This window comes from Electrophorus electricus, chromosome 17 (assembly GCF_041902795.1).
Source record: "Electrophorus electricus isolate QZ-2024a chromosome 17, ASM4190279v1, whole genome shotgun sequence".
NCBI classification, from domain to species: domain Eukaryota; kingdom Metazoa; phylum Chordata; class Actinopteri; order Gymnotiformes; family Gymnotidae; genus Electrophorus; species Electrophorus electricus.
This window is the reverse complement of record NC_137513.1, coordinates 3,303,615-3,319,035: the sequence shown is the minus strand read 5'-3', so window position 1 is coordinate 3,319,035 and position 15,421 is coordinate 3,303,615. Positions and strand designations below refer to the sequence as shown.

The window sequence follows — 15,421 nt, the reverse complement described above, 5'->3', positions numbered from 1 at the left end:
TTTTGAACATGTTATTGAACTCAGTTCGTTTGTTTACTCTGCTCTTTTTAATGCGGTGCTCTCCCGGGTATTTTAAGTGAACCTGCGTAAGGCATAATTAAACATTCTGTACTGGGATGTAAAAACGCGAAGTCGGGGGTCCATATTACTACCACCCCGAAACATGGATATTCAATTCTCGCCGCTTGACGAAAGTGGCAGTTTGTTGAAATCGCTCGTTTAGGGGCCACGCCCACTGAGCTCCCTGATCCTAGGGCAGGCAGGCAGAGTGTAAAATGGCGCACAGCTGTCGGTGGCGCTTCCCTGCGCGGCCCGGAGGGAGCAGCAGCTCGGGCACCGGGAGGAAAGCGGGCCGGATCCGGGTCGCCGCTTCCCTCCGAAACGGCACGGCGGCCCATCCGAACACCAGCGGGCTCGGCCCCGGTTTCGACGCGGCGTTGCGAGTGACCGCGGCGATCGACAGCAACCTGCGGAAATTTCGGGATGTTTTGGGGGAGTCGAGTGGCTCCAGCAGCGGGGAGGTGAGTTACGCCGGACCCTCCGCGCTGGCTGCACTCTGCTGGGAGCGGAGCTGAGTCTCTAACAGTACTTGCAGTGGCGAGTTGCTTTGGCTAAATGTGCACACTGAGCAGTTATTTTGCTCTACAGTAGGCACATGCCTCCATCCATGTGCAGTTAGCTTCGGAGGAATGACAGTCTAAGAAGCTGGTAGATAAAACGAATCGCTATCCGTATATCTGTCTGTGTGTTTTTCGTACGTCAGATACTAATTGGGCAGATAACGGCGATAGTAACTAACTTGGTAAATTATTGGTATGTTCTGGGGGAGCTTGGATAAACACTTTGGCCCTTGAAGCAGAACCTGAGTGTTTTGACAGAATAGTTGGAGACCCTGATAACGGTTCGTTTGCTAATATAAGAGGTTAGCATAAGAGTTTACTAGCTTGCTCAAATATTGCTCTGGTACACGAAAAGATGTAGACAGTTAAATAAAATTTGACGTTTGTAGATTAACGTCCATAATGGATCTCGTACACTTTTTTAATAGAGCTACTTACTAAAAACTTCAGGCTTGCTAAAGCTAGCTACACGAGAAAGGTATCCTAGCTTAGCTTAGCTAACAACAGAAGTGCAGAAAAATAAAACTCCCCACTTTTTCAGCGCAAAAAAAAAAAAAAAAAAATTTAAATCTGTAATTCAGTGCCAAGACTTCACATGGATATACAGGTGCGTTGGCCAGTTAAACGCCATCATAGCTGGCCAGCTAACTTAGTTTGATCCCACTTGGGTTCAGCTTCATGAACTCGTGTAACCGCGGGTCAAGACGTAGGTTACTGTAAAGTGCCGATGTTAACAGCTACCAGGCGTTTCATCGACATGTTTTACTATCTTTGTGAATGAGTCAGACTTTGCAGATTTCCCCTCTAAACCTCGACTTCCAGCTCCTCTCCGACAGCGGAGCGTTCGTTACCGCAGTTATGAAATAACGTCAGAATTTTAGTTTTATTTTCGGTACGGAAGCGTGGCTAAAGGTGATTTCCCGAGGTATCGGCTGTATTGGACACATTATTTGCCATTTGCCCCGTTAGAAGGTGTCCTGGCCTGAGGTATTTGCGGAGTTGGATAGCTTAGCTAGTTTATTTGCTAGCTTGTCATCAACGTCTTGCTCTGGCCCTTCAAATAGTCCGACGATGCTAACCTTAGCAAACTAGCACAGCGCACCTACTGTCATTTTCTGTCAGTTTCCTTCAACTCTCCACAGCTTTGCGGCCCGAATATAAAACATTTGTATATTAGCGTTCCTCTGGGTTAAATTTCCCCGCTACTGTTTATTTATTTATTTATTTATTTTTTTGCTTTAAGATTGATTCAGTCCTTCACCAGGTGCTAATGTTAGCTAGCTGGCCAGCTAACGTTTGCTAACCAGTTAGCCGTTGCTGATGATGGAAAATGGGAGGTGGACATGTTTTTTTTTTTTTTTTTCAGCACATACTGCGTAGTACCAAAATTAATTCGGAAAAGCTGTAATACGGCGAGATGTAATCGCCGATTTCTATTAAAGGGGGTCTGTGTTGTTGTGTAGTCACCGTATAAATGGTTTATTGGTGTAACGGACGTGTTTGTTTGAACAGCCAAACGGCTACAATAACAGCGCGCCTTTGGACGGAGGCTGTGGGGGTGTGTGCGCTTACGAACTCGCGAGCTACCATCTTCCTTTTTCGTGATGAGCACGCGTACGAGGCGAGGGGTGGGAGCATACCGCTATCAGGACAGTGTCATGTTTGGTGCAAACCTATTTTGTAATGGGTTTTTTTCCGTCTACACGTTTGTTTTCGGTATCGTCTGTTTTGGATGCACTTTTTGCGTGCTGAAATGTTCGTGCCATGTTTTGGAAATTAGCCAGTGGCTTATTCTGTTTTACTGCCTTAGTGTACGTGCATCATTAGGGCGTAAGGGGGGAATTGGCCCAATATGCTTCGCATCTCCATCTGTTCCAGTTAGACTTTGAAAGTGCATACGAGTAAAATAAGAATAGCATGTAAAATGCATAAGTCCTATACAAGGTAGACAGACGGTCAAAATCCCAGTGGAACTTGCAGCTCCTAGAAGTTGCGGACACAGCATTGTGATTTCATTCCGAGGGGATGTTGCGCCTGAGAAGGATTGTTCTGGCTCATCACAGCCTGCTGAGCTCACAGAGCAGCCCGAGGCCAGCATCCTCAGTAAACAGAAGGACAGAGAGGCCCTCCTTCATGCTAAACCCAAGTCCTGCTGCTTGGGTCCACTGGGTCTCAATAGGAATTCACTTGCATTTTAGATTGCTTAATCAACTGGTATGGTTTGCTAAAGATGCTGCTTTATCAGTAGAGACACAGTTTAATGTTTCATATACAAATGTGTAAAATGAATAACATTTGTTTTCAGGTATGATATTGTTTCATGTAACATTTATGAATCTGTAACATTGACTGTTACTGACACTTCAAGAAGACATTGAGTCTGGTCATGTTTTGTTTTGTTAGGGACACCATTTGGCTTGCCTTTTAGTGTCCAGAATAAGCCCTACTTACCAAAGTAGAATGAGGATCACTATCAAGGCCTGATACAAAAGTGTAGTTGAATAGATACAGCAAATGAAGGCTTTGCTCCACTGCTTTCAGATGAATGGTGCAGCCTATGCAGAGGGCAAAGGTCCAGCAGGTGTTTGGCCTATTTATGTGGAGAGGGCCCTGTCCCCCAGACAGCGTGTGGATCATAGTAGGAAGCTTTGTGTCTGCTTTTATCCAAGTCTTTAAGAAGCACAGGCGGCTGAAAGAGCACAGGGGCTGATATCAAAGGGTGAAGAGCGAGCCCTCCTCCCCCTGGGACGGCACTGGGAGGGACGTTGGACACAGACCCTCCCATCCATGGCTTTATTCTTCTTTTTATTTTTTTGTAGACAGGCAGTTAGAGGAGCTTTGCTCCTGCTTTGGGGGGTTGGGGGTGTGGCTCAGGCGTTGAGCTGTTTGCTACGATTTTTATGTCCCTCATTACACCTCGCAGGAGGCGCGTCTTTTGTTTTTATCACGCCTCTGTCTTAAAGCCACAGCTACCCAGTTGTGTGGGTGTTAGGTGTTGGAACATGGTGTCTGTGCCGTCTCTGTTTGGGGAGTGTAATGTGTGGGTACATGAGACAGTTTATATACATAATGTAAAGGGAAATTTCTCCATGCACCTTTAAAGTCTTTTGAAAGGCTGAGATGATGGAATACCTAAGATGATTGGAATTCCCCTTCTTTTGTAGTGTTTTTGCTGTGGGTGGTGGAACAACCCAAATGAGTCTTGCATACGGCCCAGTGCAATCTTTGTTTCTTATTAAGATGTCTGTTAATCTTTCAACCCAGCAAATAATGTGATATAAAATCTTGGTTGTTTCTATACATCTTTAACATTCTTATTTACATACTTTCGAAGTAATGTGCAGATTTCATTCATTCATTCAGAGTGAGAGAGCGCCCAGATAATGATGGTCAGTATTTCTTTACCCAGGTTTAGAGAATTTGGAGAATTTGATCAGTCAGCAGTTGTCAGAACCTATGATCTTTTAGGGAAAATGGATTCAGTAATTTAGTCAATGCCCTTGCTATCAAATATCCTTGGGCTTACGGTTAAGGACTGGGTATGTTGCTTGATGTGGCTGTGTGGGCCTATGGTGATTATAGGGGTTTGAGTATGTTTAGTATCACTGGTCACACACAGAGTAATGTAATTGTGGCTCCTTCAGGGGATGGGTAGTTGCTAAGTTTCACTGTGCTTGCCAGTTTATGTCTAGTTTTTGAGTTAACTGCCATATTGAACTTTTCCTGGGTTTGAGACCATCTGCTCAGGATGGAAGCGTCACGAACATGTGTAAACAAATCGGCTGCTTGTTAACCTTTTGTTACCTAAAACTGGCAGATGGCCCACAAGTTGTTTTGTATAGAAGAAGGATTTTCAGCGTGGCATAGAGAGTAATCACAACCGTGCTTTTTCATCTGTGGCCGGTGCTCAGGCTTTTCATTTTTAATCTAGACGTTTAATTTTTGCAACAGTCTTTGTTTTAGCAAGAATTACTGTCTGAATGCATTCTTATTTCAGAGAAGGGAAAGTACAAGGGTCACTGTTTCTAGTTGACTCCTGCCTGTTTTCCAGAGTGTCCCTCAGTCTTCTTGCACTTTGTGTCTTTGTCGGCCATGCAAGGTGTCGCTTTCTCAGGGCCCAGTGTCTGAATTTCGCTATCTCTAAACTCCCCTTCTGCCGTGGGCGTCGATTGAGCAGCTCTGCTTGAAGCAGAGAGTCAGGAACTTGGAGTGTGTGGGCGGTGTTGTTTAGATTAGCTTTTCATGTGTGCTTGTCGGCCACTGAGCCTTTTCATCTCCCCGAATCTGCTGCGGCAACTGCTGCAATGTGGTCAGAGCAGTGCCCAAGATCTCTTCCGCCTCTTCTTTCTGCATCTGTCACTGGAGGTTGTTTACATTGTGTGTGTGTGTGTGTGTGTGTGTGTGTGTGTGTGTGTTACAGAAAAGGAATGAGAGTGTGCCTGAGGCAGTCATTCTGTCATTGAGAGCCACTCATGCTCTTATAGTGACTTCTAGCTGCAGAGCTTTAAGTAGTCCACTACTGCCAACACAGATGGAAGGGCTGCTGTCAGATCCACATCACAGATGATGAAAAGGAAACTCTTGGTGCAAAGTTGGACTCTAAAGCCTACTTAAGCTATCTTGGATGTTCCTTTAAAACTGCAAGCATTGCTACTAATGATCATAGGATTTCGTATAAAATACAGATGTTCATAAAGCCTGAACAATTATATTGACACATTTTTAAGTTAATAATAATCTTTGATCTGATTTTGATTTAGTGTTCTTTTCCAAAGTTCTCTGTTTAACTTGAATAGTTTGTTGTTTGGTCTAAGGTTTATTAGTTACAAGTTGCTGTAAATCTTGATTGATTGAACAACCCTCATGCAACAAAAACAAAAATAGGCCATTTTGTTTTGCTCATAAAGTGTCAGTTTTATAGCTGCAGGGAAGGCAAAGAATGTAATCATCATTTTTGAAAGCTTCAAAAAAAAGTGGCTTTATTTGAGTAAAAAGAAAACAAGAATAGCAGGAACTTTTATATTTTTAAATTTCTAGTTATTTGTAAGAGTCTTATATTTGAACGATTTAATAATTACATGTTTTGGTAAGAACTAGTATGTTTGCCTCATATGGTAACAGATTTACAAACATGCCCCCCACATGCTTCTCTAAATAAATATTAAGAAAGGACACCCCCCTACACACACTTTAGAATCAACACAAAAGGATGTGCAAGCAAGTCTTGGACATTAGTTATCCTGTGTTACAGCTGAAATTTAGTTCTGAATTACACAGAGGATCTAGCCTTAACAACTGCTTGACTAGGACATATTACTGTAGGATGCATTACTGTGTACTCTAATCTAGCATATTGGTGAAGGGGATGCTAGTTGTCTTTCATTCTTAGAGTAATGAACGAACGTGCAGGCTGTGTTTTTTAATACAACTTCATTCTTTAATAAGCATGATGAGATTGTTTAATGTGCCCTCGTGTTTAGAACTGGAGTGCCTTGTTAACCCTTTTTGTGTGTTCTGTTTGCCTAATGTCTACTAGAGTTGGCATTAATTAGTCATCTACAGTGTAAGCCTATTGAGAAATCTGATAAATGTGGACTTCATTGGGACAGATACCTTGCTTCTAAAATAAGCTTGGAATTATGACCTACCTAAACAGTTGTGACAGAATTAGATCATAAGGACTATAAATGGCTTTCGTAATAAGTGCTCCTCCCAGTATCCCTTGTGGTAGGAGTGGGATAGGCTGCAAAATATGCAGGCCTGTTGTATGGTAAGTTCCAAATGATCTTGTTCACACAGCCTGCCCTGCAGGACAAAGGTGGAGAAATTGTTTGGTGTTTTTGTAGCATATCTGGGCTAGTAGCTTTGTATGCTAAGAAAGGGTATGCTATTTGATGTTTTCTGTAGCTAACATTATAGCTAACTGCTGGTTTAACAATATTAAATCGGAGATGTAGCTAGCTAGACATGTTGGGATCAGTAAGGTTATATGGTATTGTCAGTATTAAAAATTAAACCTTATTCCAGCCAGAATGTAACGACTGTTTTTATAGTTTTGTTTTCAGATGGCATCATGTTTGTAATCAAGTGATGTCGTGTGTTTTCCATTCATACTGGAAAACTAGGAAGATGATGGCAGGAATAATGGTTTCATCTTCTGCCATGTGTCTCTCTGTGTAAACCGTTCTCATAGGAAAGACATTTCCGTATCAATCTAGGTTTCTCATTCTGTTTTCATGTGTATGAGGGGAATAACAAGTATTACTCCATTTGTGTACACTGATAAATATTTTCATCCCAGATTTCAAGCAGTTGTCAGCAACTTTCATTCTAATTACCAAATCCAGACTGGAACTTCCTTTTCTTTCCAAGCATATGGATTAACTGTTTACCTGACATACTGTTTCTACAATCTACATCACATGTTGGCTAGCCCATATTATATGTTATGTTTCTTAGAATATTGCCATTAACATTTCTATATCAGAAAGAATTTTGTTGAAGCAATTCCCTGGTTTTTCCTTTGTTTTGTATATTGCTTTTCTGTTGTGTTTCTGGTCTTCCTATGGATTATTTGGTTCTTCTAGTTGTGCTGTCTGCTGTTGACCAAAGCTTCTGCCTTTTGAATCTTGCTTCCTCTTGAAGTTTCTGCCTCGCACTCACCACTGTCGCCCTTGGCGTGCTAAGTGAACACTTGGACCTGGACATTTGTAAAGCTGCTTTGTGACAATATCTGTTGTAAAAAGTACTATATAAATAATTTTTGATTGATTGCTTGTGTATTTACAATTTCTTGGGTGTCATCGAATGGAATTTCAATGTTTTTTCCAAGCAGCAGACATGAGGGTAATTTTTTCAGCACTGCTGGTAGCGACCTGTGGTTTGTATTTACATGTGCTTTGGTTTGGAGGATTACTGTCATGAGTTTTCTACAAAGCTAAAGCTCCACATTGGTCATGAAGATGGAATGTAACTGAAGTCAGAGCTGATCCTCTTAAGAATTAGACTCAGAAGATGATAAAAGTGAATCAGGCATCAGCAGTACATTGCTAAATGACCTGCAGAAATCCAGCTGATTATTTCTCCATATTGATTTTTATAGGAAGAAGTATTTGGAGGCTTTGGTACGGTCAGCGAAAATGGAAGAATACAGAGTCCTGGATGGACCTCAGGTGAAGTGTTTTTTTTTGTTGTTGTTGTTTTAGCAATAACATGCATTGGGCATATTTCAGTACAACAGTACTGTGGAATATGTTCTTTTCAGTGTTTATCATGTATTCTGTTTAATACCAGAAGTGGAAATAGTAGAATATCACAATTCTGTTTTGAAAACTGATAATCTTGATCTCTACAGCCCATAGAGATGTCATACAATGCTCACAACTTTTTTTTCCAACACCAAATTTTTTTTAGTCTATAGTAATTACTGATTTCACTTAGTCTCTCTAAAAGAAGGGTGATGCACTTTCTGAATTAAGCTCATTCTCTTTGGGTTAGTTACTCCAACACAGGAGAAGAAGCCCAGAGGTCGCCCCCCAAGAGCAGCGACTGTACAGAAACTGGCAGGTGTTGAACCTAAGCCTCTGCCTGTCCTCACAGCTCCACCCACAGAGAAGGTGAAGCGGCCGCCCGGTAGACCCCCTGGCTCTGGCGAAAAAAGAAGAGGTCGTCCTCCTGCATCTGCCACCCAGAGGAGCTGGTCGCACAGTGGCCATGTGCTGCCCGATGAAGGGAAGGATCCTGCGCTGGAGCCCTGCCCAAGTCCAGCACTTCACAAGGATGCGGAGGACGACAAGGAAAGAAAGGCCACAAAACGCACACCCCTGGGGCCTGTCGCGCAGCAGGCAGCTGAGGCCAAACTGCCCCGAGTGGGCTGCGAATCAAGGGTGACCAAACTGAAGCGACTCCGAGATGTCAAGCTGAGTCCCCTTAAGTCTGGACTCTTGAAGGTTGTCCCAGTCCCTGTGGTGCCAAGGCGGAGACGTGGCAGGCCTCCATCTGCTGAGCGCCTGAAAGTGGAGGCCACTGCGACTGCTTCCCAGGCTGCTGTCTCCTCGGCCCCGGAGTTGTCTCCTGGAGAGGCTGGCATTACCAAACAGAAAGCCTTCAGGGTTCGCCCGGAACGAGATGTGGACCCCCGCACTCCACAGCATCTCAAGCTCAGGGCCCCTCATCCTGCTGATGAACGCACTAGCCCAGAACCCCATGGATCCCCACCAACAGTTGACCCAGCCACACCTTCAAAACTCGGAAGACCTTTGGGTTTACGGCAAAGCCCTCGCCATATCAAGCCTGTGCGCATTGTCCCACCTTCCAAACGCACTGATGCCACTATCGCAAAGCAGTTACTGCAGCGGGCTAAGAAAGGAGCACAGAAAAAGAAACTAGAGGCAGCAGGGTCTCAGAGTGGGGCAGGTATTGAGGTTGGGATTAGGAGGAGGAGGAGAACACAGCTGAAGAACATTCGCCAGTTCATAATGCCTGTGGTGAGTGCGGTTTCCCTGCGGATTATTAAGACCCCAAAACGCTTCATTGAGGATGAGTCCAACTGTGGAGCTCCACCGCCACACATGAAAATTGCACGGTTGGACCCTTCTGCACCAGCAACAGCACCTCAGCCTGCCTCCCCCTCCCCCACTCTTGTTTCTGTTGCTCCAAATACAACCGGAACCGTGGCCATCACCGGGGCAGGACCTGCTGTTGATTCCCTTCCCCCCCCTCCTCCTCCAGCTCCAGCTGCCAGTGCCACTGTGGTTGCAGCAACCAGTCTCCTCAATAACAACAGCTGCAACAACAGTAACGGACGCTTCAGTAGCAGTGCAGCCTCCTGTGGCTCAAGCGCGGTGTCACAACACTCCTCCCAGCTCTCCTCAGGGGAGTCTTCCCGCTCCAGCAGCCCCAGTTTGGATGACTCTTCCTGCGACTCCCAGGTTTCAGATGGCACCCAAGTCCTGTCGGAGGAGCCTGACCACTCTCCCTCTTCTCAGGGCGAGAGGGAGACTAGTCTGCACCATACCCCACATCCGCTGTCCCCACCCTCCGAGCCTGAGATGGAACACTTGTTAATGGAGCCAAACAGAAGGGGCCGTGGAGGTCAAAGCCTCAGGAGAGGTAGTCTCGTGGCACGTGGTCGGGGCAGTCTGATCAGTGATAGGAAAAAGGCCATCATCAGCCCAGCCACAGGGGTACTGATGTCCTCTTCCCAAACAGGCTCTCAGCATGCATCATCTACTGCCTCCTCTTCCTCCTCTCCTCCCCCACCTCCTCTTCTCACCCCACCTCCACCTCCTCAGTCAACTTCATCGAATGCATCAGCCATCAGTGAACATCACTCGCACTCTGCATGGATCATGCCACAATCTATTGCCTCCTTTTTGCCTACCCCTGCGATACTCCCCGGTTCTCATGACAAACGTCGTGCCATATTACGTGAGCCCACTTTCCGTTGGAAGTCTTTCTCACGCACAGAACAGCAGTGCTTCTCCTCTGCAAAGTATGCAAAGGAGGGCCTTATTCGCAAGCCCATCTTTGATAACTTCCGCCCTCCACCACTCACAGCTGAAGATGTGGGACTAATGCCTCCTGGTCCAGGTGGAGGTGGTGTGGCACCAGGAGGTTTCCCCACATCAGGTAGAGCAGGGGGGACAGGTACCAGACTGTTCTCCCCACTGCATCACCACCACCAGCATCCCTCGTCTCGGTTTGAGTCGCCACTCCAGAAACGCATTCCACTGCTCCGTGCCCCCCGCTTTACTCCTACTCCTGAACACTCCCGCATCTTTGAGTCGGTTACTTTCCCAACTTCCTCAGGGAGAAGTCCTTGCTCGCTTTCTCCTCTCCAGGCCACATTGCCATCAAACAGGACTCTACGACGCCGGAAGAGGAGGCAAATTGGGCTTTCACGTGGACAACCTAGGTCCCCTTCGCACTCTATGACTACTAGGAGTGGTCAGTCAGGTGCCCAGGCTGGAAAGAGCTCCTCTGAACTGTCTTCACTGACCAGCTCTGTCCCCACAAGTGTAACTGGAAACTCCAGCCCTTTACCTGGGGTTGCAGTCAGTGCCTTAACTCAAGCCCCTTTCAACACCTTCTCAGAAAGTTTTCTTGGCCCCATTAGTCACTCAGATGGCCGAAAAGTGGATGGTTGCCTTGGTGTTGGTGGGAGTTCTGCCTCTTCGTCACAGCTCTTCCCTCATTTTGCTTCCGGTCCCCAAGGTCAGAGCGCTGGAAAAGCAGGGAGAGAGCGGAGTGTCTCTACTTCAAGAGACTCTCTTCCCAAAGAAAAGGAAAGAGACTCTCTTCCCAAAGAAAAGGAAAGAGACTCTCTTCCCAAAGAAAAGGAAAGGGAGCCAGAGAAAAGTAAGGAGCGTGAAAAGGAAAATAAAAGGGAAGGGAAAAAAGATTGGGAGAGAAGAGCGAAGAGCCATGTTTCAGAAGGGCCAACCTGTTCCACTGCAAGCCTTTTCACTGTGGATGATAAGGATGCTGATGAGTCGTTCACCCAGAAAAAGACTCCTGGGCAGAAGAAATCTGTCACAGTTGACCCTAGTGCAGAGGCCTCCCCAGGTGAAACAAGTGTGGTCCAACCAATAGGGGCATTGTTGTCCAAGGTACGTCTGTCTAAAAAAGGCAGATTGTCAGAGAAAGGTGTGGAAGCTGACGCAGTGGAGAAGGACAAGGATAAGGAGCGGGTGAGTGTAGCCATCCAGTCTGGGAACACCCCAACCACAGCGTCCCTGGGTTCAGTGCTGGCTCATGCTGAAAAACAGCCAGTCACTGATCGGCGTGTGGCAGGACTGTTGAAAATGGCTAAAGACCAACTCTGCAAGATAGAGAAGAACAAGTCGCTGAAATCAGTGGATCAGCCTAAAGGCCAGGTTGGTGCAAGATGTTGTTATTTTTGTGTTTGTTTTGACCAGTCTTATTTTTAGTGTTATTCTGACTAAACAGGGCTGTAGCCAATTACTATTTTAGTAATGATCTTTCAATTATATATCTCCCTGAGAGAAAAAAGGGGTGTGGGGATCTGTGGGTAGGTAGGTGGGTGGGTGTGTTTTAAAACACACACAAGGGTCATTCCATGCCAATTCACCTGGGCTTCCCAGTTCATGTTGTGGATGTTCTTGAAAAAACTCTTGTGCATTTAAATTCTTGAGATCTTGCAAAATCCTATAGTTATACTATGAAAACTTTTTTTTTTAGTTAATTTTGAAGTTGAAGGTATATTCTGTGCCTCACCAATTGCCTGATAATTACCAAATAAGGATAATGAGGATAATTAGCAAAACATATTCATAAATATTTGTTCCTGCATGTTTTACATTAATCAAATTAACACACATCATTTTTACCCAAACAAAGAATTAAGTTTTCTTTAAAACAAGCTTAAAAAGTAATACCTCTACTAGTTTTCACTTTTTCTGCCAAATTTTATTTTTTTGTAGTACTAATCCTTACATGATGTTCTTTGCTGCTTAAAAAATTGAGGGCCATGGGTCTTGCTAAATATATCTTCGGTACTGAAAAACCTAAATAGCTTTAAGTTTTTGTATTTGTATGGCAAAGTGTTCATTGTCAATATATGTATTTCCGAATTAAAAAAAATTATTGCTCCATAATTTAATAATTTTGGAAAATAGTTTTCATAATTTTCCCTGTCATTGTATTGTGGTTTTATTTTGTAGGTAGATAGTACAAATATGTTGACTGCAAGGTTTTCTATCTGTGTGATGGGCTGAATAGGTATTTTTCATTGGGGTCAAGAGATCAACAAGTTAGAGCTTGTAGGTAAATTAGAACATCTGAACTAATTTCCCACATCAGCAAGTAACATTAGAAACATGTAATGCAAGCCTGGGCTAATCACACCTAAAACAGGTTTGGGCTGATTCCTGAATGGATTGCTACATACTGTATAAAATATTGCACTAGAAATGAGATGAATTATTAAATAGTTTGAGTAAGATCATGGGGCCCTGCTCTATTGACCTATAAGAAGAGGGAAATTGTCACAAGACAGCCTACACTAATGGAAAAGTGCATTTTTCAGGTTTGGCCAAGTTTGGAACAGACAAGGAACTAGTGAAATTGAGAAATGACTGCTCTGACTTCACAGATGATTCACCAGAAGGGCCAGTTTGGTGAAAAATGGCTTTCTTCAGACACAAATATTTAATGTTTTTCTGGATTTATTCACTGTTAAGAGTATAAGAAATGCTTGTTTACAAAATATATATATATATATATATTAAATTATTCAATTATTTTATATATTGGCACTGAAATATGAACACTTTCTTGTTTGAAGTACATTAATCCTCTTTGGGAAAATATACGGTCAAACTATATTAAATATAAATAGTGCGCTATTTATATTTATCAAGATCTGTATCACTTTCTTATGCAGCACCAAATAAATGTTATATGTGATAGAACTATATTAATACTATGCAGAAACTAAATTGGTTGAAAAAGTGAAAAATATTGGAGATATTAATTTTTGAGAACTAAAATGTTCTTTTTTGGGTAAAAAGGTTCTGTGAATAAATTAATGTGAAACATTCAACAGCACATTTTACATGAATATTGCAAATTTATACTTTATTGTATGTTCAGTACAAATTTCAATCCAAATCCAGTGAAAAATAGGCTGTTGATGAGGGTTGGAATACACATACAAAAAAATTCCCAGATGATTTTTACTACAAACAGTAACAGAACTTTTATAGATCACTGATTATTCAAACTTTAATGGGTTTTTAAATGAATCAAATCCTTTTAAAAGGAGCAAAAATCCTCTACTTTAAAAGTTAACTTCACACATTGTCATCATTGAATGGGGATTGATCATCTTGTGTATTTCCCCCAATGTTGAGGTTTCTTTCCCTGAAACTGAGAAACAACAGGGGCTTTGGGGGGAGGGGGAGTCCAGAATGAAGTTTTCTAAAGAGTGATTATACTACCACATGATTTCACTATGATTCAGGGTTCACACCAGGTGCCTGGTGCATAAAGTAATGAAAGATTCAAAGATTTATGTCCCCCTTTTATGAAATACTGTCTAATGTGTGGATGTCCACCCTTTCACTTTAAAATCTCATCCAGGCTTTTGGGGTATTCTTCGAGCAGATTTTGTGCCCTCACAGGTGTAATTTCAGTCCATTCTTACTGACATGTTTGCTCCAGTCATACCTGATTGCTGGGTTGTCTGTCGTGTACTGCTTTCTTCAGAGCTGTCCTCAGATTTTCTGTTATATTGAAGACCGTAGACTGGGAAGGCCATGGCAAAACCTTCACATACTTTTTAAACCATGACTTGGTTCACTTTACTTTATGTTTTGGATTATTGTCTTGTTGCAAGATTGCTACTAGTATCCCAAAATGCTTTGATATATTTTAATATCCTTCTCCAGGTCTGTGAAATGTTAAGTCTTTTTTTTTTTTAGGTTTTCCTGATCTTTCCTGATTTTTGTTGATCTCAGAATCCTGCTTGAGACTGAACCTGCCTGCAAGTTTAAAGTGCAAACCTAAAATGGCATACCTGATGCCACTCTTCAAGCGTCAAGTGCTGGCATTGATTTTATTTATTTTTTTAAAGATCAGACAAACAAATTACACATCCAAGTTAAATACTTTGACTGTTTATCAATGTGGATGCAATCATTTGAGCTTGCTAATAAAGATAAATATTGACTTGGATTAAGCTATTCTAACATGGAACTCAGATTTCAGAGAAAAATCACCTTTAAAATTAGTATGCAATGTTATTTTGAAGATTAATGGTATAATGGAATATCTATAAAAAATCCAAACATTTACCTCTTAGAGGGACACAAACTTTTGAGAGAAATGGGGTGGGCGGTGTAGAGGTGTGAGATATCTGGGACACTACAGTTATGCCGCATTTCTGTTGTGAAACCCTTCAAACAAACAAAAAAAGAATTGGTACTTGGAAAGTTACAAAAGTTTGATTTCAAAGCATCTTTCTGAACCTAAATAACCATCTCTGATCCTGAATAATTATAATAACTGCAGCACAATTACGGTTTTTATTTGTTTGTTTGGCCCGCAGTTCATCTATCAGTGTTTGTCTGCCTAGGGTCAGGAGAGTGATTCTTCCGAGACATCAGTCCGTGGTCCACGAATCAAACATGTGTGCCGTCGTGCAGCTGTAGCTTTGGGGCGCAACCGTGCTGTGTTTCCAGATGACATGCCTACCCTCAGTGCCTTGCCATGGGAAGAGAGAGAGAAGATCCTGTCTTCCATGGGAAATGATGGTCAGCACCTCCCAAATATTTTCTCCTAATTTTATCATGATTGGTTTGGTTTTACACTACATTTTCATATGTGATTGATTATTTCTGATTCTCTTGTAGACAAATCTTCAGTGGCAGGGTCAGAAGAAGCTGAGCCATCCACACCTCCCATTAAACCAGTAACAAGGCAGAAAACTCTCCAGGAGGCTCCACCCAGAAAGGGCCGACGTTCACGGCGCTGTGGGCAGTGTCCCGGGTGCCAAGTACCAGAGGACTGTGGGGTTTGCACCAACTGTCTCGACAAACCTAAGTTTGGTGGACGCAACATTAAGAAGCAATGCTGCAAGTGAGTATGATCTTCAGAAATTTAATTTGTTGTGTAATTTTAAGGATTCTGCAATAGTGGATTGAAAATAGGGCAGTGGTAGCTCAGCGGGTTAAGGTACTGGATTTGTAATTGGATGGTTGCTGGTTCAAGCCCTGCCACCACTGCCAAGTTGCCACTGTTGGGGCCCCTGAGCAAGACCCTTAATCCTCAGTCGCATT

At 43.2% G+C, this 15,421-nt stretch overlaps 1 protein-coding gene across 5 annotated transcripts in view; it reads left to right on the top strand.

Annotated features, from left to right (window-relative positions):
• Nucleotides 1–258: 258 nt before the first annotated feature.
• The window catches only part of kmt2a (lysine (K)-specific methyltransferase 2A), a 33,692-nt gene continuing 18,529 nt past the window's right edge, over nucleotides 259–15,421 (top strand). For 4 of the 5 annotated variants that reach the window (XM_035533911.2, XM_035533910.2, XM_081699608.1 and 1 more), the window contains exons 1-5: nucleotides 259–521; nucleotides 7,723–7,792; nucleotides 8,118–11,497; nucleotides 14,719–14,896; nucleotides 14,996–15,221. In XM_035533911.2, the coding sequence (XP_035389804.1) occupies nucleotides 276–521; nucleotides 7,723–7,792; nucleotides 8,118–11,497; nucleotides 14,719–14,896; nucleotides 14,996–15,221 (4,100 nt within the window). In that variant the 5' untranslated portion in view covers nucleotides 259–275. The remainder of the gene's footprint in view (nucleotides 522–7,722; nucleotides 7,793–8,117; nucleotides 11,498–14,718; nucleotides 14,897–14,995; nucleotides 15,222–15,421) is intronic. The other variant, XM_081699607.1, reaches the window with a different exon arrangement.